This window comes from Malus domestica, chromosome 17 (genome assembly GCF_042453785.1).
Source record: "Malus domestica chromosome 17, GDT2T_hap1".
Taxonomy (NCBI): Eukaryota; Viridiplantae; Streptophyta; class Magnoliopsida; order Rosales; family Rosaceae; genus Malus; species Malus domestica.
The window spans coordinates 1338386-1363943 of record NC_091677.1 but is presented as its reverse complement, the minus strand read 5'-3'; the positions used below and the strand labels follow the sequence as shown (position 1 = coordinate 1363943).

The 25558-nt window shown below is 41.1% G+C and overlaps 2 protein-coding genes and 1 long non-coding RNA gene across 10 annotated transcripts; 1 reads left to right on the top strand and 2 right to left on the bottom strand.

Moving 5' to 3' along the window:
- The first annotated feature begins 130 nt into the window (after window positions 1–130).
- LOC103404543 (uncharacterized) lies at window positions 131–9797 on the top strand. Its single transcript, XM_029097157.2, has 9 exons — window positions 131–1155; window positions 1289–1344; window positions 1421–1503; window positions 1616–1694; window positions 1959–2069; window positions 8667–8776; window positions 8991–9074; window positions 9177–9214; window positions 9521–9797. Exons 1-9 carry the CDS (start codon window positions 195–197, stop codon window positions 9589–9591), a joined length of 1593 nt encoding a protein of 530 aa, XP_028952990.2. The 5' UTR covers window positions 131–194; the 3' UTR covers window positions 9592–9797.
- Window positions 9798–9953: 156 nt separating this feature from the next.
- LOC103425798 (uncharacterized) lies at window positions 9954–13582 on the bottom strand. Of its 8 annotated transcripts, none has more exons than XM_029097160.2 (14): window positions 13371–13582; window positions 12852–12987; window positions 12620–12728; window positions 12350–12502; window positions 11957–12061; window positions 11640–11723; window positions 11454–11569; window positions 11181–11282; window positions 10976–11089; window positions 10782–10838; window positions 10627–10693; window positions 10482–10535; window positions 10307–10381; window positions 9954–10224 (listed from the first exon to the last, which is right to left on the bottom strand). In XM_029097160.2, the coding sequence occupies exons 2-14, from the start codon at window positions 12869–12871 to the stop codon at window positions 10075–10077; spliced, it is 1206 nt and encodes a 401-aa protein (XP_028952993.2). In that variant the 5' UTR covers window positions 12872–12987; window positions 13371–13582; the 3' UTR covers window positions 9954–10074. The 8 variants fall into 8 exon arrangements, with proteins under 8 accessions (XP_028952993.2, XP_028952991.2, XP_008362120.3 ...); XM_029097158.2 differs by having other exon boundaries at window positions 12620–12731; window positions 12852–13023; window positions 13371–13542; XM_008363898.4 differs by having other exon boundaries at window positions 12620–12731; window positions 13371–13542.
- Window positions 13583–19471: 5889 nt separating this feature from the next.
- LOC139193567 (uncharacterized) lies at window positions 19472–22699 on the bottom strand. The gene is made up of 5 exons (XR_011577827.1): window positions 22534–22699; window positions 22291–22450; window positions 22117–22185; window positions 21359–21417; window positions 19472–20367 (listed from the first exon to the last, which is right to left on the bottom strand). It is a non-coding gene; the product is annotated as an uncharacterized lncRNA (long non-coding RNA).
- Window positions 22700–25558: the final 2859 nt, after the last annotated feature.

Sequence of the window (25558 nt, the reverse complement as noted above, 5' to 3'; positions counted from 1 at the left end):
ACTACATGTTTTGATAAGTTAAATAACTAAAATGTGTATTTTTAATTGAATGACCATTGCCCCAAATTGAGTAAAATTGATGGACGATTTCAACAATTTTCTCAAAATAAAACGCAACGCCGTTTTCTCTTCTCCGTATTATAACAAACGACACCAAATCCTCTTGAGCTCTCTCCCCTGTCCTGAGAGCTCCGATGGCTAAGCCAGTCTCTCTGTCTCTCCTCTTCCTCCGTCCCACACTCACACTCTCTCGCTTACTGCGACCGCACCCCAACCTCCGCACCGTACTCTGCCGATCATGGTCCCCCAAAACGCCGTCGTTCTCAACCACCTCCACTCCCTACCCACTTCAGTACGACATGATCGTCAACCGCCCAACTCAGTCCTCCCTCGACCACAATCGCCGCCGACCCGCCAGAGTCAGCAGACCGGACTCCGAAACCTCCCTCGAGTCCGAACCCGACTTACCGGAAAAACCCACCTCGGCGTCGGAATTGGGGTTCGAGAACTGGCTCGACGAGAAGCTGGCGTCGGCGGAGATGGACAAGTCGAAGCGAAAGTACTACAATAAGAGGAGGAAGAGGATGTACGGGACGGATTCGGAGGAGGAGGACCGGCGGCGGGAGGAGGAGGAGAGCTTGGTGGAGCTCAAGCCGGAGGTGGTTGAGTTCAACACGCTGCATAAGAGGGAGGAGGAATTGTACTTTTACGACACGTTTGCGTATCCATGGGAGAAGGAGAAGCATTACAAGATGGTGTACCAGCTGGAGAAGAAGTACTATCCTGACCAGTGTCTCGAAAAGGCGTTTCTTGAACCAGGGGAGTCAAATTCCGGTGTCAATAGCGGTGGCAATTTGAAGGGGAAGGCAAAGCCGAAGAAAACGAAAGACGGGGAAGGTGATAAGGGATTGGTGTTCTTTGAGCAGGCGGAGAGAGAGGAGAAGAAGGAGAGAGAATTCGTGAAGAATGTGAGTAGTAAAGATGTGACAGAGAAGAAGGTGGAGGACTTCTTTAAGTGTTTGAAGAAAGTCCCCAATGAAGATGCTGGCAGTGGCGATGGTAATGGGGAGCCATATCTTTTAACAAGGAATACTGAGCTTCCTCCGAGATGGGACGGTCCTTATGGAACTGTGGTTTTGGTGAACAAACCGAAAGGTGAGGCTTTCGATTTCTTCTGCCCGTTTCCATTTTATCTGGTTTGGAATTAAAATTTGTTCATGTAATTTTTCCTCGCATCTTTATTTGTTCGTTTATTTATAGAGGAATCATAATGCAATTTGCAATACAGGATGGACTTCTTTTACAGTTTGCGGAAAGCTGCGTCGCCTGGTGAAAGTGAAAAAGGTGTCTTTCTAGCTGTAATGTTATACCTTGCCGTGTAAATAAATGCTCATGTAACTTATTTTCGGGTGGATTACAGGTAGGGCATGCTGGAACTCTTGATCCTATGGCAACTGGTTTGTTAATTGTTTGTGTTGGTAAAGCCACTAAGTTGGTAGACGGGTAAGTTTTCGAATGCTTTGCCATTTATATAGTTCAGTTGCTATTAGGCCTCATGAGATAGTGTGCCTAGGTTGTTACAATAGTCAATCGACATTTTCGTACATTACTGCAGATACCAAGGTATGATCAAGGGGTATAGTGGAGTTTTCCGTTTGGGGGAGGCTACTTCAACTTGGGATGCAGATTCACCGGTGTGTTATCTTTTCTGATGAATGCGAGTTTCATCTTATACTAAAGTTATATGCTTGTATGTATACTTATACTCTCTTAATTCCGAGATAATGAGAAGTGAGAACTGAAACCATATTGTTTAGTTATCCACATTTTGACCGATGGATGGCCTTATTTGACGTAGTCTCTAAGAGCTACTGTTGTTACCCTTTTTTGTTGTTTATTTATTTTAGTGCAAACTTATACATGGTCTAATTTTTCTTGCACGTCACTCTCATATGCAGGTCATTCAGCGCGAACCCTGGGAGCATATCAAAGATGAAGACATAAAGAAAGCTGTTGCATCCTTTTCTGGGGAGATCTGGCAAGTACCTCCCATGTTTTCTGCCATCAAAGTAAGCATTTCTTCTCTATATATAATGATTACGCTAAGAAAAGTATTAGCGGCCATGTAGCTGAGTCCATGAATTTAAGTTGAGACAGGTATAACATGGCTCACTGACCTTTTCAATAGGATTTTGAAAACGAAGAAGATGCCAAATGAGTGGCGAACGAGCACTTTGGTGCCTATCTACAAGAATAAGGGCGACGTACAAAATTGCATGAACTATAGGGGTATTAAGCTAATGAGTCATACAATGAAGCTCTGGGAGAGAGTCATTGAGCATAGATTGAGGCAAGAGACACGGGTTTCGGACAACCAATTCGGGTTCATGCCAGGGCGCTCAACCATGGAGGCAATCTATCTCTTACGAAGATTGATGGAAAGATATAGAGATGGGAAAAAGGATTTACACATGGTCTTTATAGATTTGGAAAAAGCGTATGATAGGGTCCCAAGAGACATTCTTTGGAGGATTTTAGAGAAGAAAGGAGTACGAGTAGCATATATCCAAGCTATAAAGGATATGTATGAAGGAGCAAAGACTGCCGTAAGAACTCATGAAGGACAAACCGAAAGCTTTCCCATAACTGTAGGATTACATCAAGGCTCATCCTTAAGTCCTTACCTTTTTGCGTTGGTAATGGATGAGTTAACAGGACATATTCAAGATGATATTCCTTGGTGTATGCTTTTCGCAGACGATATAGTGTTGATAGATGAAACGCAGGAAGGGGTAAATGCAAAGCTTAACCTTTGGAGAGAAGTGTTGGAATCTAAAGGTCTTCGCCTAAGCCGATCAAAGACAGAATATATGGAGTGCAAGTTCAGTGCAAATGGAGGCCAAAACGAGTTAGGGGTGAGGATCGGAGATCAAGAAATACCAAAGAGCGACCGTTTTCGTTACCTAGGATCTATCTTGCAAAAGAACGGAGAATTAGATGGAGATCTCAACCATAGAATACAAGCTGGATGGATGAAGTGGAAGAGTGCATCCGGCGTGTTGTGTGACCGCCGTATGCCACTGAAGCTCAAGGGAAAATTTTATAGGACGGCAATAAGGCCGGCGATGATGTATGGCACAGAATGTTGGGCGGTGAAACATCAACACGTACACAAAATGGGTGTAGCGGAGATGAGGATGCTTCGTTGGATGTGTGGGCACACGAGAAAGGATAAGATTAGAATGAGGATATCCGGGGTAAAGTAGGAGTAGCCGAAATTGAAGGAAAGATGAGAGAAAATCGGTTACGGTGGTTTGGACATGTGCAAAGAAGGCCTACTGACGCTCCGATTAGAAGATGCGACTATGGGACAGAGGTTCAGGGCCGAAGGGGTAGAGGAAGACCTAGGAAAACTTTGGAAGAGACTCTAAGAAAAGACTTAGAGTACTTGGATCTAACGAAGGACATGACACAGGATCGAGCACAATGGCGTTCTAAGATTCATATAGCCGATCCCACTCAGTGACTTGGATTTTCCAAGTCTCCAACCAAGAAGTTTTCCTCACTCGGGAACTTAAGGGAACACTACCCCAACCTACATGCTCCACTCAGAAAGCTTCAACATACAAGCTTGAACAAAAGAAAATTCAAAGAACTTAGCGAAGAAGGCTTTGGTGTATTTAACACAATACGTTGAAATGAAGGAAAGCTTATTTATTGATATCCCCGATAAGCTACAAATATGTACATATACATGAGTCAAAATAAACACACAAGAGGGAGCCTTCACAAAGGTTGCTTAGGAGAAGTCTCAGCAGTCGGTAGAGCCCCAGAAAGAGAAGGCACCGGAGGGGGATCATTTGGAGCCTCAGTACTGGACAGAACCCTAGAAGGAGGAGGCATCAGAGGTTGATCATTTGGAGCTTCATTACGCGGTACAGCCCCAGAAGACGAAGGCAATAAATGCCTTTGGAACAAACCCACAAATCTCTGATGATCAAGTAAAACCTGACCATCAGTTTCCTTCATCTGGTCAAGCTTCCTCTTCATGTTTGTAGCATAGTCATGTGCGAGCCGGTGCAACTGTTTATTCTCATGCTTGAGCCCTCTAATCTCCTGTTTGAGACTCATCACTTCAGCCGCCAATGATTCAACTTGGCGGGTTCGAGCAAATAGGCGTTGGGCCATATTAGACACAGAACCTGCACACTGAACACTGAGAGCCAGCGAATCCTTAACAGCTAACTCATCAGACCGTTTGGAAAGTAGTCTGTTATCTTTGGGAGTGAGAAGGTTCCTGGCCACCACCGCAGCGGTCATATCATTCTTCATCACGGAATCCCCAACGGTAAGAGGACCAGTTGAGGAGACGAAGGATGGGCGCCATATGTTGTCTGGAGAAGGCGGGGCTGCCTCTTCAACAAGGTTCAAGTCAAAACGACGGTCGGAGGGGCCAGACATTTTCAAAGGTGTTGAAGAGAGAAGAGGTCGGACAAATCAAGATCTTAGAAGTGCAAGAATGAAGCTTCTACTGGTGGAGATTCAAGTGTGCTTTGGAACTTAATGCCAGCCTCTATAAAAATCTGCACTCGACGGAGCTTCAGAAATCAAAGAGGCGCCTGCTCAGAAATCGAAGAGGCGTTTGCTTTCTCAAAAGTTGGGCTGCTTAGAGATCACGAGGGTTGATCTCAGAAATCGAAGAGCCGTTTGCTTTCTCAAAAGTTGGGCTGCTCAAAGACCACGAAGGCCGATCTCAGAAATCGAAGAGGCGCTCGCTTTCTCAAAAGCTGGGCTCCCTAGAGACCACGAGGGCCGATCTCAGAAATCGAAGAGGCACCTACTTTTCCAGCCTTGTCAGCACCTGTCACACGCACACTCAGCTTTGCGGAAATTATGGGCATTCTGTCAAAGACTTCTGGGGAAGTAGAAAACACATGAATCTTACTGTTCAATCACCCACTTCCCACACGCAACAATAGCTCATGGGTACCACAGATAACTTTGTCAAAGTTCTCTGCCAAAGTTGAGCACGTGAAGCTTGCAGCTCCCACTACATCGCTCTGACCAAGAAGGGTAAAAGAATAGCAAAGAAACAGCACTAACAAAGTTTAGACCCATAAATTTTGAAGGTCTAGCTACCATATTATTACCCACAAGGGTAAAGGAACAGTACCATTGCTGGATAATTGGAAAGTCCCTGTGTGTCAACCTCTGTGCTTCGTGGCAAGGTAGACTAGCAAACATGCCCAACCTTTACTCACATTCGAGAAAACACTCCCAACAAGATTGCTTGCTCCAAAATCGAAGAGGCACCGCCCTCCGAATCTCGAGAGCCACTCTCCCAACATGATTACTTTCTCAAAAATCGAAGAGACACTGCTCCCCGAATCTCGAGAGCCAGACCCCCAGCATGATTGCTTTCTCAAAAATCGGTGAGGCACCGTTCTCCGAATCAATCGAAGAGGCGCTCGCTTTCTCAAAAGCTAGGCTGCTCAGATACCACGAGGGCCGATCTCAGAAATCGAAGAGGCATCTACTTTTCTAGCCTTGTCAGCACCTGTCACACGCACACTCAGCTTTGCAGAAATTATGGGCATTCTGTCGAAGACTTCTGGTGAAGTAGAAAGCACATGAATCTTACTGTTCAATCACCCACTTCCCACACGCAACAATAACTCATGGGTACCACAGATCACTTTGCCAAAGTTCTCTGCCAAAGTTGAGCACGTGAAGCTTGCAGCTCCCACTACATCGCTCTGACCAAGAAAGGTAAAAGAATAGCAAAGAAACAGCACTAACAAAGTTTAGACACATAAATTTTGAAGGTCTAGCTACCATATTATTACCCACAAGGGTAAAGGAACAGTACCACTGCTGGATAATTGGAAAGTCCCTGTGTGTCAACCTCTGTGCTTCGTGGCAAGGTAGACTAGCAAACATGCCCAACCTTTACTCACATTCGAGAAAACAGTCCCAACAAGATTGCTTGCTCCAAAATCGAAGATGCACCGTCCTCCGAATCTCGAGAGCCAGACTCCCAACATGACTACTTTCTCAAAATCGAAGAGAGGGTAAAGGAACAGTACCATTGCTGGATAATTGGAAAGTCCCTGTGTGTCAACCTTTGTGCTTCGTGGCAAGGTAGACTAGCAAACATGTCCAACCTTTACTCACATTCGAGACAACACTCCCAACAAGATTGCTTGCTCCAAAATCGAAGAGGCACCGCCTTCCGAATCTCGAGAGCCAGACTCCCAACATGATTACTTCCTCAAAAATCGAAGAGACACTGCTCTCCGAATCTCGAGAGTCAGACCCCCAGCATGATTGCTTTCTCAAAAATCGAAGAGACACTGCTCTCCGAATCTCGAGAGTCAGACCCCCAGCATGATTGCTTTCTCAAAAATCGAAGAGGCATCGTTCTCCGAATCTCGAGAGCCAGATACCACAGACCACTTTTTCAAAGTGCTCTGACAGAGTTAAAACATGTGAAACTGGCAGCTCCCACTACCGTGCTATGACCAAGCAGGGTAAAGGAATAGCATTACTACTTGTTGTTAGGGAGACTCCTATATATGTCGACCTCCATCCCAACGGACAGGCAGACCTGCAAAAATGCTCAACCCTTCATCATATCTGAGAGGGCACTCCCAACAAAGCCTTTCGAAATATTCAGCTTTCTTTCCCCCCGATAATACCTCTGCAAACAAGCTATACTAGAGCAAGAATATCTCATATCATCAGGGTTAAAAGCAAGAGTATCCCATATCATGCTTTTTCCCTGTTTTTTCTTTTGACCTTGTTTTTACCTGCAAGACAAGGAGAAAGAGAGCAATATGTCAGCACTTGGAATCAAGCTTCCAGCCAGGAACTGACTGCCTGGAACCCCTTACCTGATTACTTACCTGGCATTGCTCTCGAGTACTCATCTTCATCATCTTATGTTTCCAGGGAAGATTCCGCATCTGCTTGAGGAACAGATAGGGCAAGTGCGAAGGATACAAGGAAGCATGTGGAGACAAGCGTAACAGCACACGTGCCGATACATCCATTACTCTGTCAAAAGCAAAAGTATCCCATATCAGCAGGGTGGAACGTACTCTAGATTTGATGGACTTGTTTTGACCCTCAAATTCTTCAGTCGGCCTTATACTCTGGAGGAAACCAGAAAACCCTCCAGCTCAGTTCAAGAATAAGCCTGTGGAAAGTTACTTCTTCAAAAGCAAAAGTATCTCATATCATCTCTTCTCATTTTTCTTCTCTTTATCCTTCATGCTGCTGCAAGATGGGGAGAAGGTGAACAATCAGTCGGAGCTCTGATTGCTTACCTTGTCTGTCACCTCTTTCAGCAGACCCCCTAGCTCGGCGACTTGGGGGACTCCTACTACATGGTTTGTATCGCGCTTGACCAAGCCTGAAACTACAAGTAAGCTTCAAGTGAAATTGATACATTACCTTGTGCATCTCCACCAGTTAAAGATACCACCCCTGGATGGAGGAAGAGTACTTCCAGAGAAGATGCCACATCTACCTATGAGACAGATAAGGCAAGTCAAGACGACACCACACTCCGATACTTAGAAGTTTCGTGATTACGAGATCATTCTCCCACAATATTTCCTAATGTCATTTGTACTAAATCATTCACTCGTACTCACTAAAGGAGAGCTTGAACCTATGTACTTGTGTAAACCCTTCACAATTAATGAGAACTCTTCTATTCCGTGGACGTAGCCAATCTGGGTGAACCACGTACATCTTGTGTTTGCTTTCCTATCTCTATCCATTTATATACTTATCCACACTAATGACCGGAGCAATCTAGCGAAGATCACAAAAAGCGACCGTTTTCGTTACCTAGGATCTATCTTGCAAGAGAACGGAGAATTAGATGGAGATCTCAACCATAGAATACGAGCTGGATGGAAAGAGTGCATCCGGCGTGTTGTGTGACCGTCGTAGGCCACTGAAGCTCAAGGAAAAATTTTATAGGACGGCAATAAGGCCAGCGATGTTGTATGGCAGAGAATGTTGGGTGGTGAAGCATCAACACGTACACAAAATGGGTGTAGCGGAGATGAGGATGCTTCGTGGGATGTGTGGGCACACGAGAAAGGATAAGATTGGGAATGAGGATATCCGAGGTAAAGTAGGAGTAGCCGAAATTGTAGGAAAGATGAGAGAAAATCGGCTCTGGTGATTTGGACATGTGCAAAGAAGGCCGACTGACGCTCCGGTTCGAAGATGTGACTACGGGACAGAGGTTCAGGGCCGAAGGGGTAGAGGAAGACCTAGGAAAACTTTGGAAGAGACTCTAAGAAAAGACTTAGAGTACTTGGATCTAACGGAGGGCATGACACAAAACCGAGCGCAATGGCGTTCTAGGATTCATATAGCCGACCCCACTTAGTGGGAAAAGGCTTTGTTGTTGTTGTTGTTGTTGTATGCATGTATACGTATACTTATGTCTCAAGTTGGCTCTCCATGAATTTCAATACGAATCGCGATACAATCAGCAAGTTCATGGGAATATGTGTTTAAAACGTCTTTCCCGTGATACCCTTTTTTTTCCTTCAAAATTTACATACGTTGTAGATTATAACAGGTTTAGTCATACTTTGAGGCTTATATTTATTTGTTGACAAGTTTCACTAACCTTGCAATAGGTTGGAGGTGAAAAGATGTATGAGAAAGCAAGAAGAGGAGAAAGCATTGAGCTTTCACCTAGACGTATATCAATCTTCCAGTTTGACATTGAGCGCAGCTTAGATGACAGGTATCCTATTTTTATGGCTTTTGGTTACTGTTGCCTTTGTAATTAACAAATTCGTCACTCTAACACCATCTCGTGGCTAAATTGTACGGTGCATCCTGGTAACCTTGGGTTAAAGGTCAAAGCCACTGAGTTAGAATTTAGCTATTTATGATCATTTATAAATTGTGAGCTCTTATGTCCTTTAATCTGATGTATGTTTATTGTATTTTTGCAGACAAAATTTGATCTTCCGGGTTATTTGCTCCAAAGGGACATATATTCGGTCGCTATGTGCGGACTTGGGGAAGGCTCTTGGAAGGTATTCAGTTTTAAGACTCTTACTCAGAAATCTCTCCCTTTGATTAAGTGGAACTCCATATATACTTGTTTAATTGAATCTCTTCAATGTCTTCATTTGCAGCTGTGCCCATTTAACTGCTCTTCGAAGAGATTCAATCGGTAAGATCTTTCATTCTTGACAAGTTCTGATTAGTTGCGTTAATTTTCCCTTGATTTTCTTCCATATGCTAGTGATTTAATTAGTCGATACTGAAACTTTTACCATCCAAAGCGTATATTATATGAAAGGTTTCTATAGAACACTTTTAGCGACCTTATGCGGATTTACTTTTAAGTTCTAACAATCTGAAAGGGAACAGAAGATATTTGACGAAAATTACAACCGCCAATACATGAAATTTTATGTCTTATTTTCGAGGAGTGAAATTTATACTGTTAACTCGGCGTTACCTTTCTACTTGACAGGGGAATACTCTGCAGACAATGCATGGGACTTCAAAGAGCTGGAAGAGGCAATTACCAAAACTTATTTCTAATTAGTGATTGCAAATCTAATTATTTATCTCACAAGTTTTGAAGCCTTCACAAAACAACACAAGAGGATCGATCATCGAACAATTCATTTTCGAGCTCATAATTTGTAACCCTAGATGTTGAGATTGTTTCTTCATTTTTTTTCTTCATCTTTTAATGTGAAATATAGCAATTTTTTGTATTAATTGAAGAATTCAAATTGTGAAAATGTTAGTTTCAGAGTTCCCACGTTTGAGACGGAACATAACCTCGCTCGCCAAATGCTCTTAACTGTTTGAGCTTTCAAGGCCGTTGCATCGTATTACTGGTAAGCTTGACTAGTCCATCATCTTTTATGAATTCCATTAGCCGTATGATACGAGTATACCAAAAAAATAAACACTATTATTGACGGTAGCAACGATACAGCAAAATCGAATGTAACTTTGTGTAAGTACAGTTGAGCTGTATGTGTACAAGTTCCTATCGCCATTATTTTCAACCCTCTAATGAGCTGTTGTATTTGGAGGATCAATTCCCATTTCCTCAAAATATGCTTTCTCGGCGCTCGCCATTCGTGCTCGAAACATTGTCCATTCTCTTCTGCACCTCTCCCTTACCCCTTCCCATGGCGCTCTTCCACCCTCCGCTTTCCCCTGTCGGGAGGAAAACATCGGTGACTACAGTTTCTTACAGATATAATAAGCAAATCAGTTGAGATCAAAAGTTCGGGCTTACTTGGTTCCCGAGTGAAGGAACGCCTTGATGGACAATCCACTGCGCATCGACGACACCTATTTTCTTATGTGCAGGCTGTTTCCGAGCAAAGATGAAAAGGTTGAAGATTATAATTACAATCACGAACAGGAGGGATTAATATAATTAAGGTAGAAAGAGAGAAGTTGTTTCGAACCGCTACGCAATGTCTAAGAGCAAAATCCAGACCCCAGCCATGGACCAGGTCATTCTGCAAAAGCATGGAAAAGTTTTAGAAGCAGTAATAAGAGTAATCACTCAAGGTTTGCAATAGTTTGAACGGTGAAAGCAATTAAATGTACCTGAATCATATGCCAAACACAACGCCATGCGTCACGAGAGAACACAGGTGCCATAATTTCAACAAACCTGCATGTTTTGGTGTTCATGGTATAATGCATTAAAAGTCCGAACACATTTCAAAGTTCACAGCGATGATGAAGGTACATATACATACGCTGCACATGGTGGCAAATGCGGATCGTTGCACCAACCAGGTTTCTCCTCTGTCTGCCTGTATGAAGAGGTTCAAGAAAACATAGGTCAAGCGGCAATTTGTATCATCACTTGCATTCGGTCAACCCAAAATAAAGTGGATATATTATCAATGAGTGAAATACAAAGAAAGATAAGAAAATCAGCCATTCTTACATGTGAACTTCACTATCACCTCTCCGCTTTGTCATCTGCCATGTTAGCCCGCTATTTGGTTCCAAACCAGGCTGTGATATTTCCAAACCATGTTTCTTGACCAACTCTATGTATCTGGTTCACAGAAGATTGATGCCTAAATATATATAGTTCATAAAAGTAGTAGTTTTCAATTAAAACAGCAAAGTTATTTCCCAACGCTCACTTCTCTGCATTAAAGTGCTCCAAACCGAGATCCTCATCCCAAATAAATATGTACTCGTAGGGTGCCACAATGTCAGGATGCAAAAACCGCTTAGCATACCACCTGGAAGCAGTTTCCAGAAAGTTCATGTGAAAACATAACTCTTGCAGGATTTAACATAAAGTTTCCAGGAAGCTTATGTGAAAGCATAACTCTTGCGGGATTTAACATAAATCCGTTGCTGAACTTATAGGTCAAACTGTAAATGTACAAAGGAGCTCATTTCTTTCTAACCATTTTGTTTGCTTCGGAATGCTCACGTGGATAGCCCGCTTCGACCATTCAAATTCATCCCATTCACTTGTCAAACCATCATAGTGAAACAAGAGTATGGTGAAATTCTCTGAAAACTGTAAATTTACGTTAGTAAGAGAAACAGAGATAAATAAATACACAATTAAATTGGTTGAGAGAACTGACTTTTTTAACAGCTGCATCAACATTTTTTTTCTGAGCATAACCTACGGTAAAGGTTACAAGATACTTTGGCTTGACAAGTAAGTCCTGCAAGTTCCACCTCCAAAAGAAAGGGCTAACATTAGGGAATAGGTCTCGTAGGGACTAAGTGAAATTTTTAGTAATCCTCTAAAGAGAGGAAAGGTAAACTGAATATCACTCTTTTATAGTGTATTTCATTACTATCACCGCACAGGCATCAAACTCAATGACTTCATATAAGAGAGGAATCTAGAGGTCAGACGTGTCATTCATACTAACTTATAATAGCAGAAGCACACCTCACTGGGCAGGCCCCATAGTCGGCGAAGATAGAAATCTGACTCAGATGCAATGATACCAGGCGGTAGGCTTTCAGCCCCTCGAGGATTAGTTGGAACCCAAATCTGCATTGCAGACAAATGGATAGAAGTCAGTGCCAGCACATAAACTTCAGAACATTAGATTGCACCAAATTTCCTGTAACAATTACAACATCAAAACAGCCTGAAGAAAAATATAACCTTTCACTGAATCCTTTAACTTTGCCCCTAGAAAAAACTATACGAGCGTGTGCACTCAGAGAAGTATCTTAATTTCCTTTACTAGCAAGCAAGCCATTTCTGCTCAATAGTATTACAGCCTAGGAGAAGGCCTAACTCCATTTGTGCTGCACAAGTATAATTTAAACATACCTTTGTCTCCAGGGATACATATTTTTCAGTGCGCACTTCGTTTCCCTTCAAAGAAGACCAGGCATTCAACAGTGCTTGGGTTGAAAACCCAGAGTACTTCTCCTCTATGTACGAAAGATCAATCGAAGGGAAAAGGGTGGAAGGAAGATTCATCTACCACATTCAAACACAATTCGTAAGTCCATGCTCTCTGTATATGATCTGGATTCGGAACCAAATTAATGCGAAACACAACCATACAGAAAAACGATAAAATGACAATTCGTGCACCTTAGTTAACGAAAGTGTTGGAAAAGATACTCCTAAAAAGAATCCGATTACAACTCCAACAAAGATCGTCACCGCAAGCCTCATTGTCTCATTAGGGTTTCTCAAATTTCTGCTGCAGCTCAAAAGAGGTTGACGTTACACAAATGATGCAAACTCTGAGTCCCATTATAACATCAACGAACGTAAAGATTAAAGAATGACCAAACCAAAAACAAAGTTAAAAGATTCGTACTTGCGTATGGGAGACACCATATTACTGAAATTACTATGATTCCACAGTCACAATGATACAGGTTGAATTCTAGCAAGCAGCAGGTGTTCCATACACGCGAAAATCGGCAGACCCTACAGGTTCATCAGTGAACTGCCTGCCCTCATGGAAAATTAACCATTAATCCAAAACCCTGAGAAGATAAATTACTTAGCTTATATCATCCAATTAATTTCAAAACATCAAATTAATTTTAAAAAATCAAATTAATTTCACCACAGTGGCTCACTGGCTTTGTTTACACCACTCATCAGCCGATCCAAATTCTAATTACATCAAAGTTCATAGCTAAACAACCAATTAAGCGAGTTATATAACAAAAGTGGCATTAAATTTAATGCGGAAAATTCAGCGGGAGTTTCTAAATTCATTAAATTTAATGTTGGCATGAAGTTAAACTCAGTTAAAAGCATCAAATCCGGAAATATTTACTGGGATTAAGGAAAGTAATTGGTATTTAACGAGAAGGTAAAAACGTACGGAGGTGACTTTGCCGTAAAAAAAGGTCAACGCGGCGGTGCACAACCGGACGCGGCCCAGCTCCGTTGTCCGGCAAGGCCGGCGTTCCAGTTCCGTTTCCCTGTTTCTCCGAAACCGATTGGGCTTTTGAAAATGGCACCTACGAGGAACTGCTGAGATTTGAATTTCCCAGAGGAATTCCATTTCTGTAACGCCTTTTGTAAACGCGCGTCGGTGATTCCGTTTGGGACTTTTCTCTAATCACGTGGAGCGCTCGTGATGGGAAGTTTTGAACCAGAGGATGCAGCCCCCGCCGTTGGATATGGGGGTTTGTGGGACCCGCGTGAACGGGTGGAAATCCGGCCGTTGACCGAAGTGCGGAAGTCTTAGGGTGCTCCTGCGCAGTGGCTAAGAAGAAACAAGATATCCGTGATTTTCAAATGATTAGGAAATGATGGTTGTGATTTGGTAGTGCAAAAGAGCGAGCACACTACTCTAGTTAAATAGATCTTCATTTTTAGGAATATTTTTAGTTTAAACTCACGTTTCCAACAAGATTTTATTTAATTCTTTATTTTAGAGAAAAGACACATTATAGTCTTGACATCCAAATTCGCATCATACGAAGCTAAACTCTTTATCTTTGTGAAAAATACGCAAATACCCTTTGTTTAAACACTTCAATCATATTAAGAATGGAGTCAAAAGTGAACGACGGGTTGATAATATGTCAACAACACCCGTTTTGACCCTGATAATGTTCTTGGTCTCACTACTATGTTTTCTTATTTTTTTTAGTTTTCGTCTCAAATATTCTACTAAATATACATTTGTTGCTTAATAAACTGTAAAGCTGCTTTCAAATTCCTTAAAATGTTTAACTTAACGCTTAGGGAACATATTTTACAAAAATAAAAATTTGCATTTTTTTTCAAAAAAACATGGGTGTTAGGCTGGCATGACGCATGCAAAACAGTCGGACTCAGCTCACGCAGAACGAGACAAATCATTGCACGCAAAATGAGGCATTCTCTACCCCCATAAAGTGGTGATCTTCTTGCATGCAAAACAATGTGGACAACTCACATGCATAACAAGGCGAACTCAGGCATACAAGACGAGGCGGGCTTGGCTCATGCTGAACAAGGCAAATTCCCGGGTGCCCGAAAAAATTAGTTGGAAGAACATAAATATGATAGTTTGTTGTAGTGGTAAGAAAAATAAAAGAAAAAATTAACACAAATGCACAAAAATGATTCAAACTCTTGGGGTGGCAGATGTCATGTGTGACTTTCTGGCGGCCACAAAGTCACGCGTACCTTTCTGCCACCCCAACAATTTGAGGGTAAATTACATAGTAACCCCTCAAGTTTGAGGTCTATTACAACCTTATACAACATCTTTAAAACATTTTACTTTCATATGTCACGTACTATTTTATTTCAAAATAATACCTCCGTTAGATTTTCCATCAATTGATCTGTTAAGTGCTGACGTGGCTGCCACATTTGTGCCATGTGGCTGCCAAATGTGTGCCACGTGGCAAAAATAATAATTTTTTATTAGCCTATTGAACAAAAAAATAAATAAAAAAAAATTTTGAAAACCCATAATTTCATCCCGTGCCTCCCTCCCTCCTTGCACCTTTCATCCCTTCCTCGCCATGGACAAACATTGCAAATCCCTACAATTCCACGTGCCATAGCTTGATACAAAACTCAGCAAATCCAAATCCAAAAACCCATTTAAAAAAAAAATTATTGAAACCCAGAAACCCATTCCCCCGACCCTCCTCCCACTCTCCTCGCTCTTTCTCTCAAACCCCAAACCCCCCAGATCCAAAACCCACACAACTCCGCCGGGTCACCACCGTCAGCGCCTTCCTCCTCAGCGGTTCGACCCTCCTCCCACTCTCATCACTCTTTATCTCGAACCCCAAACTCCCCATAACCAAAATCCACACAACTCCACCGAGCCACCACCGCCGGTGCCTTCCTCCTCAGCGGTTCGAACGGCTTGATTGGTTGAACCGGATGATGGAACGGCGGCTTGGGACCTTAAAGACTGGAACTTGCGGGGGCGGTGGTGTCGGTGACGGGTGGATGGAGGAGGCTGTGAGGAGGGTGAAGGAGGAAGGACAGATGAAGTGGGAGGTGAGCAGTTCGGTGGTGTTGGGATTGGGGGTGGGGATGAAGATGGTGAAGGGACTGATTTTGAGGAGGTAGAATTTGTGGGATTAGGTTGCAAGGAAAAGGGGAGGCTCGGGTTGGGGGGTTGCAGGGATGGGGCTTTAGGTTTTCAAGGTTTTTTTTTTCAATTGGGTAATAAAAAATTATTTTTTTACCACGTGACATTAATTTGGCAGCGACGTGGCCCAAATGTGGCAGCCACGTCAACTTTTAACGGATCAATGGATGTAAAATGTAACGGATGTATTATATTGAAATAAAATAGTAATTAAGGTATGAAAGTGAAATGTTTTAAAGATGTTGTATGGGGTTGTAATAGACCTCAAACCTGAGGGGTTACTATGTAATTTACCCTTTTATTAACTTTCCTTTTATATTCATGCTCTTGAATATAAAAGGAAAGTTAATTTATATTCATGCTCTTGAAAATATAATTTCGCGTGCAAAATCTTTTATAATTCGTATTTAAACACTTGTAATCAATAATTTAAAACCTATATTTAAAGATATTTGAACCTTTTTTTGTTAATTTATCTTTTATCTAAAGCTAAATTACATATTCATATAATCGTTTTTGTCAACCAAAAGAAGGTGAACAACTATTTAACCAAACAAAATTTTGCAATTTTTTGTTTAAGCATCACCTACAAGTAATGTTAACATCTCTAATCTAAATATATATATATATATATACAAACACTAAATAGCCTCGGATAAATCTCTCTCATCCGATTCTCTTTCTCCCACATAATTTTCTACTGAATGATTTCCTTCACAAAGCTTTTACTACTTACTCTGTCTTAATTCTCAGGACCTTCTTTTTCCAATCCAAAGTCGTCCTTGGTTCCTTATCAAGTCGAATCCAATTTAATTCTCAATAGTTGCACCAGAATTCCATGAGACGACTCTGCCACCTAGTGACAACGCATCGAACACAAATACATTAAGTACCGTTGCCCTGTCTGAAAAAAAATTTATTACTCAACACTGGAGTAATTGTACTAACTTGGTACATTGACCAATTATCACTTCAAATTCGATCATAACCATCCTATGTACAAGGAAACTTGTACACATAATCCAAAGTAATATCTTTCCATTTCCACTGCGAAACAGAAAATAGTTATCTCAATCCAAAGGTTTATCTCTTTCTGCCTCAATCTGCTGACCAAATAAAACTGTCGAATGGTATGATAAATCTTATTAGTTTTGGAATATTGCAGAAGTTGAACAGTGAACTTCGTCCAATATTTGCTTGCTTCAAATCCTCAGCATTAGGCACATACTTTTTGTTTTCTTGTATCCACATACCATTTGATTCACGAATCATGTACTCATTCTTTTTCCCTTCTTTCTCTGCCTTGGTTAATTCTTAAATTTCCTCGTCAAACATTTAAGTTTCGAGTACGAACTTACTAAAAATGCCTAACTTGAAATTTAACAAGTATAACTTCTTCTCGATCTTGCATTTTTAATTTTTCTTCCATTGGTTTTCAATCCACAAGATGATACTCTTGGCAAACGTGCCAGACATTAATCTTACTGTAGTCTTCTCACCAAGTGCTTGAGCTAGAACAAACTTTACGATCACCCTGATCGTACAATCATGTTCATTAAGCAATACAATTCACATTCGCTGCCTCCTATCAAAATCCTTCCAAGTAATGGATATTGAAGACTCTTTTGATTTGTAAAATCTTGCATTCTTATCAAATATAATGCCTTCATAACTTCACAGCAAGAATGGTAATCATGACTTCCAAGTCACCCGTAGGGTAATTCATCTCATGAGGTTCCTTTTATCGTGAAACGTATGCAATCACCCTAACATTTGCATCAACATGCCTCCAATACCATTCAAGAAACATCACTAAAAATTTATGATTACCACTATTCTTTGGGAATACCAAAATACGTGCATGAGTGAGGAAATACTTCAGTTGTTGAATCCTTTGCTCACAATTTCCTTCCCACTCATACATAACCTCTTTTCTCAACAGTCTCGTCAATGACAAAGCAATGACTGAAAAATCTTTCACAACCATCCAAGATAGCCTGGTAAGCTAAGAAATTCCAAATCTCAATTACGACTCGTGGTTGTTCCAAATTTTAATTTCTGTTACCTTTTAAGGATTCACTTGAATACCTTAAGAATATATAACATATCCCAGAAATGCTGCTTGATTCATCCAACATTCGCATTTGCTAAACTTAGCATACAATCGACATTCTTCCAATCTTTGTTCTACCGACTTAATACGTTTACATGCTCTGCTCTGGCTCAGAATATGCCAGAATATCTTCAATGAAAATGATATCAATTATCAAGGCATTATTGGAATACTTCATCCATCAACTCATAAAACCGCATGAGTATCCACATAGCATCACCAAACTTTATAAGGACCATAACAAGTCCAGAAACCATCTTATGATCAACGTCACTTATAATATTCAATTGGTAGTAACCAGATCTCAATTCAATCTTTGAATCTTCGCAATTACTTCTGAGCTGGTTAAATAAACATCAGTACATCACCATGGATAACGGTTCTCAATCGTTACCCGACTCCATTGTCTATAATCAATGAACAGTCTCAAGATCCATTTTCTTCCTCACCAACAAACTGGGGCTCCTCAAAAGTGTTGTACTAGGTTGAATAAAACTTTTATCAACCAATTCCCTCAACTGAATTTCCAATTCCCTTAACTCATCATGAACCAATCTCCAATATAAATTTATACCTGGCAACAAATCAATAGTGAACCTCATATCTCTGCCTGAAGGCAATCCAGGTATACTTTCAGGGAAGACATCAAGAAAAGTCTAACTCTTTCGACATTATTCACACTACTCCAAACAACATCATTTAGCACCACTTGAGCTAAGTATTTTTGACAGCCTTTCGAAAACAATCTCTTTGCTCTCACAGCATAAATAATGGCTGAAATCAATCCACTTTGCATACTTACAAAAGTAATCTCTGGTCATCCAGATCGATGGAAAGTACTGGTTTCCCTTAACATTCCGTCTTGTCACAATTATAACCAACCAATCTAATGGAAATAATTTAACCGACACAATACATACTCTATTACTACTAAGCATTCTGAATAAGTACAAAATAATCTACCGGTTTACTTACTTAACGAATCCACGAATGAGTTATTAATATTACGGTCTGCAGCCCGCAATACTGATAAATCATCGTTGTCTCGATAAGTAGGCAACCACTCTCAAAGATATAACATTACTATTTTGTTACTCAAGGCAAAATACATACACTCGTCTCAACTACATTTATTTACTACTCTCTAGGTAATAACATACATAATAAGAAATATATCAGCCGAAGTCAACTAGAATGACCAGTACGGCTGATTCAACTCTTATCTCAATAATACGTCAGCCGGATCCACTCCGCGTGGTCGGTACGGCCGAGCCTATAACTCACCAATTTCTCATGTGTCAATCGAATCCACTTCTCATGGTCTGTACGACTGAACATATAACTCATCAAATCTCTCTGTACCCACGGTCAATCCGACCAAACTACTAAATCCATAACTCTGCTGAATCAACACTATGATGTCATAGAAAACTGTTGGGTACAACTGATTCTAGGGACGATTCACAATTCTGTGTCCCCTCTGTTCACATAAACACATTCATTAATTTCACACTTCCCAAAGTGTTAATTTTGTACCTGCTGCACAAGGTACATTTCCTTTACTCGAGACACCTTGTCTCAAATATCTGGGATTACCAGTATATCCATCACTTTTACTCTGACCAGCGACATTAAAACCTCAGCTGGAAGAATTAACTCTAGCTTCACTTCTTTCGAAGCTCTGAATCTTTCTATCTCCTTGATATGACGAATCATTAACTTTATCGTCTTCTTTTAATTCCCATTCATTTCTTATTCTTCTTTATTCTCGTTGCTCATGTTCTCAGAGTCCTCAAGACTCAACAGCATCTCGTATATTCCTGGTAAGAAGTATAATGGATAGTGGTCACCCAAAATACCACTTCCCTTTTTGCCACCCAGCTTAAAACAACATAACACCTCCACCAAATTAACAACAATATCTGGATGGAACGAGGCAAGTCTGAAAACTTTCTATAATATCCCTCGATCATCACCTTCCTTGTCTCATATTTGTAAACTCTTGTTTACTACCATCGATAAATGCCGGAGGGATAAACTTTTCCTTAAACAAGTCCTTAAACAATTTTAAATCGACTGATTCCTCTGGTGACAACAATTAATACTCCTGCTTCCATCAGGATACACGTTCATAACTCAAACCAGGTAGTCATCTCGACCCCTTGTCAGAAGGAAGATTCCTTTGACTTGCATAATCCGAAACATCTTTTCCAAATGGTTAAACCGTTACTTCGCTCCCTCAGGTTCATCATTTCTCTTAAGTGATTCAAATTCAACTCATAACCCATCTTAAAATGCCCCTTTAGACAATAGACTGAATCACCATAGTAATAGTTTCCCCCAAAACCGCTATATTAGGGAGACTAAATTCCTCTAACTACGTGGTTTGCTACGAGGCGGTGTAGTTCTGACAGAATTCACTAGAAACTTCTCAAGATGTCCAAGATTGCAACCATGCTCTGATACCAACTGACACACCCCGTCCCGAATGAGGGCATGCTGGCCGTCACGTGAGAGTGACGTAACCATTTGCACAGTACGGAAGCTTTAAGATACAATTTATAAGTTGATACACCCGAAGGTGAGTCCTAATTTTGTCCAATCTGTCAGAACCCCGCCGTATTCCTCGTAGTCACCACACCTTTGTGATTCCTGAACCTGGAGGGGCGCAAAACCAAAATTGAGTGGGTCAGTAAAACAATTCTTTTCCAAATCCAAACATTTCTCAAAACGTTGTAACCCCTCTCCGTAAAACCTGTATACTTTCCCAGAAATGTAAAATATAAATATACATATATATTCTCAAAACTTCATTTTTACTATCTCAACATTATCTCTTTATCAATCATGCCATGCCATGTCATCTCAACATTTCTCATATTAATTATGCCATGCCACATCATCTCAACAGTAATAAGGTATGAATGCATCAACATAATCATATCAGGTGCAAGAAAGTAATCAACCGTAGGCCCTCTAATAGCCCTATACGGTTGAACCTAGAGCTCAAAATCTATCATTATCACTCTACCAGAGTCACCTCTGTGACCCGTCCGGCCTTCTGCACACAAGTTACGCTCTAGTGCTTCTCATAAATCATCTGTGCACATAATCTAAGGTCACCCACCAGTCGGAATCTCACTAACACTCTCGCGACTGGTCTGTCGTACCCACTCCGCGTGGACTGTACGACTAGCATCTACTTGGATCCAAGGCGAGCGTGCGATGCGGTGAATACTATAAGCACTAAACCATGGTGCAGGATTTGAGCTCAATATATATCATCATCATCATAACAGTAATTAAATACTCATCTGTGCGTCCACCGCACCATTTCATACATATGCATCATAAATCAATTCTTACTTGTGCGTCCACCGCACCAATTCATACATATGCATCATAAATCAATTCTTACTTGTGCGTCCACCGCACCAATTCATACATATGCATCATATATTAATTCATGCATGGCATTTCAACTCACATTTCTATATACTTTTCATATCAATTCTATGCATGGTATTTCACTTCCCGTTTTTCCACATAACTCATATGCATTTCATTTTAAACATATTTTCATTTCAATTCAATTTCTGGGAAACGTCAAGTATATATATATATACGGAAAACAAAACTGCCCACTCACCTGGAGTTCGCCCTACAACTCCCTAGCACAATACGCCAAGGCGTCATGACGATCGGCGCCTAAAACAATAATCAATTCCAACCTCAGAATTCATATCGATAGAATATATAACTTATATAAAATACGTCACTACGTAGATTGATCCGGAAGATCTGCCTCTCATATTTTAAATCCATAACTTCCAGAGGTCCACATTATACCTCTAGGACAACATCCTAAAATTTCATTACCATCCAACGGTCGGATCTCCGTCAATTTCCAAAACTAAGTGACGGTTAACATTTTATATTATGGACTTACAATTCCAATTCCGGAAGATCCGCAAATCGGATTCCCAATCTGTAAGTTCCAATAATCCTCAAATATTACGTATTACAACGTATCAAAGTTTGGTGATGATCCAACGGTCGGATCATCAATTCACATTTTCACCTAATGTGAAAACTATAAAACGTTATTTGAACACCTAACCAACAATCCTCAATAACTTTCTCATACGGTGTTCAATTTAGGTATATGAATATACCACAGTGATCTACTCGACGTCACGGACGTCGACATATTTTTAAAATATTTTTATTTTTATTTTTTTTATTTTTACTGTAGCACATTCTTCTTCCTTGGGTCGCCGGACTGGTTTTTCCGGCGGCCGTTTCCCGGGCAGTTTTTCAAATTGCTATAACTTTGTCATTTCTCAACGAAATCAAGTGATTCAAAAACGAAAGTTGTAGCCCTTGAAGAGACAAAGAGAATGGTACCTTGAAAAACACCTAGTTCGCCGTGGTTTGGCCGGAAACTGCCTCGAAAGCCTCGGAGGTCGCCGGAAACTGGGTATTTTTCAAATGAGTATAACTTCTTCAATACTCAACGAAATTGAGTGAAACAAAAAGGAAAGTTGTAGTACTTGACGAGACGAAGAGATTGATACCTACCTTGACTCCTAACTCGCCGGGGATTCGCCGGAAAACGCCTCGAAAGCTCCGGCCAAACTTTGAACTTGTCGATCTCCGTGTTCTTACGTCCAAAAACTTCCAACGAAGCACTCCGAGCTTCCTTGGGACCTCACCAAGCTCGCTGTGATCTTGTTTTAGCCTAAATCGTAACCATTTAAAAGATCATGAACAGTATATAAACACGGGACCTTAAAAACTAGGGTTTTCCGAAGCAAAACTTACCTGAAAATGGTGTCTACGTGATCGTGGAGTCCTCAGGGTTGCAATGGTAGTCTTAACTTGGACGTTGGTATAGGTTTTAGGTGGTTTTGGTGGTTGCCCGTGCGTTCGAGAAGAAGAGAGAGAGAGTGAGAGTTTCTGAGGAAGAGCTGAGGAAGAGAGAGAGTATGAAGGACAGTATACGGGAAATGGGGAGGGTTTTGAGGTGTGGGGATCCCACATGTCCAATCCAATCCCAATTTCATAAAATTCCATCATAAAATTTAAGTCTAAGTCTCCACTCTAATTACCAAATTTTTTTTGGAGCTTAGATATAACGAACGTGAAAATTATACCTTAATCACGTATTAGGGACATTTTCGTAATTTCATGTCCTCGGAATTAAAAATTCCAGGACGGGCTGTGACAGCTCATGTCACAGCCCATCCCGAAAATTTTATATCGAGAGCGTGAAATGACGGAATTACCCTTGACGGGTATTAAGGTATGTGTGTGTGTGACATTATTTATACTTAAATTTTATAATTTTGGAATTATCTTATGTGGGATTGTTTGTGTGGTTAGGGAATTAGGAAAGAAATGGATGGTGGGGATGATGTATGTTGGACCACACACACAACCCATCCTCCATGTTTCCCTTTTCCCCCGTGTCTCTCTCTCCTCCCTTACGGCTCTCTCTCACTCTCTCCCTCTCGAAGTGTACGGCCACACCCAAAGACCCTTTAAACGTCGCGGATCGACGCCAAAAAGGTATGATTCTTCATCCTTTTAACCTCCTGAGTCGATTGGTGTTGGTTTTAGGACGTGAAACCCTCAGAATCGTTGTGAAACCCTAACCCCGAAAATGTGCACTGTTCATGCACACGTGAAATCTTACATTTCAGGGAATTTCAAGCTCACAGTGAGCTTAAGGAGATCCTCACGAGCTTCGGGGTACTTCGTTGGTATCATTTGGACGTCGGAAGACCGAGAACGGAGTCTTTCAAAATTGGCCGGATTATCGTGCTTCCTCAGGTAAAATCTAGTGGATTTTAGACCTTGAAACTAGTCCATCGTGATTCTACATGTTTAGGGCTTCATTTTGATATAAAATTCGAAGAAAACGGTTGAGAAACGAAGGAGAACAAGCGTTTTAAAAATTGCCCAGTTTTCCGGCCACCGGAAAATTCAGTCCGGCGAGCTCGCGAGGAAGAAGACGCGCGTGGGCGCGCGTGTACCCGTGGCTGCCCTGGTGTGTAGGGGCGCGTGCCACATCAAAAAAAAATTTCTAAAAATTCCTCGACGTTCGTGACGTTGAGTAGGCCACTGTGGTATATTCATATACCCAAATTGAGCATCGTATGAGAAGTTATTTCAAATTATTGGTTATGGTTATGTGTTTTAATTAACAGTTCTATAGTTGTTTCGCATATAGGTGACACCTATCCCGAGGACGAGCGTATCCAGGGACGTCACGGGGGTTACGACCCATCGACTTACTAGTGAGTGGGCAGTTTTGTTTTCGTATTACCTATATACTACTGTTTTTCCCAGAAAATGCATTTATATGAAAATATGTTTTAAAATGTCATGCATGCAATCGATGAGATATTTGAATTGATAATTGATGCATATATATATATGAATTGACGATGTGGACGCACAGGTGAGTTTACATTATTCATACGATATATTTTAAGTGAATTGCATTGAAAGCTCATAACCTGCACCCTAGGTGTTAGTGCTTATATTATTCACCACACCGCACGCTCGCCTTGGATCCAAGTAGGTGAATGTTGTACAGACCATGTGAGGGTTCTGACATGTTAGTCGTATAGATCGCTAAATGTGATTTCGACTAGTGGGTGACCTTAGTTTATGCGCGCCGATGATTGATGAGAGAAGCACTATAGCGTATTCTTACACCTTTTCATCGTACAGACTACCTTACGTAGTTCCGAGTGACATGCAGAGTAGGGCCGTATAGGTCACTGTCGTGACTCCGGCTGAGTGGGATATTGAGCTATAGAATCAGCCGTACAAGACCACCGTAGGGTCTCCGGTTGATTTATTATTTCACCTGATTTATATTGATGCATTCATATTATATTTTGGTATATGGCATGGCATGTCATATTCTTTCTGAAAAGCGTTGAAAGATTGTGAGCTGAGTTTTGATGATATATATATATATATATATATATATATATATGTTTTTATAATAAATTTCTGGGAAAGTATACAGGTTTTACAGTGAGGGGTTAGAAATGTTTTAAATGAAATGTTTTGGAAAATCTTTGGTTTTACTGACCCACTCAACTTTGTTTTGCGCCCCTCCAGGTTCTAGTTAGCAGTTGGTGGCTCACAAGGTTCTTTTCGGTGTTCTGACGGACATTCTACATGTAGGACTCACCTGCGGGTGTTGTACTTTTAATTATGATCCTACTTGACTGCACCTAGTATCTACGCTCTGAATTCGTGTGTTTTATTTTATAACTCACTCTATTATGCTAGTAGGATATTACTGCTAGTGATTGGTTTAAATTCTTTCATATTTCTCTTATTTCTTGCTTCCGTGTCGCGCTTGTGGATACGTCACGCTCACGTGACGGCCAGCACGCCTTGATTCACAAGATCGGGGTGTGTCAGCTCATGCAAAACGAGGCAAACTATTGCACGCAAAATGAGGCAAGCACTGCTCACATAAGATGGGGAGGGCTTTTGGCATGCAAAACTAGGCGAGCTCGTGCATGCAAAAAGAGACGAGACACGTTGCACAAATTGAGGTCAGCCCTACGCACGGAAAACGAGGTTGGTTTCGTGCATGCTAAAACGACATTGGCTTCATGAATGCAAAAAAGGGTGAGCTTCTTGCACGCAAAACAATGCAGACACTTCAAATGTAGAATGAGGCAAACTCAGACACACAAGATGAGGCAGGCTCCACGCATGCAAAATGAGGCAAACTCCCTAGTGCTCAGAAAACGAGTTGGGCTCCACGCACAAAAAAATTAGTTGGAAGAACATAAATATGATAGTTTGTTGTAGT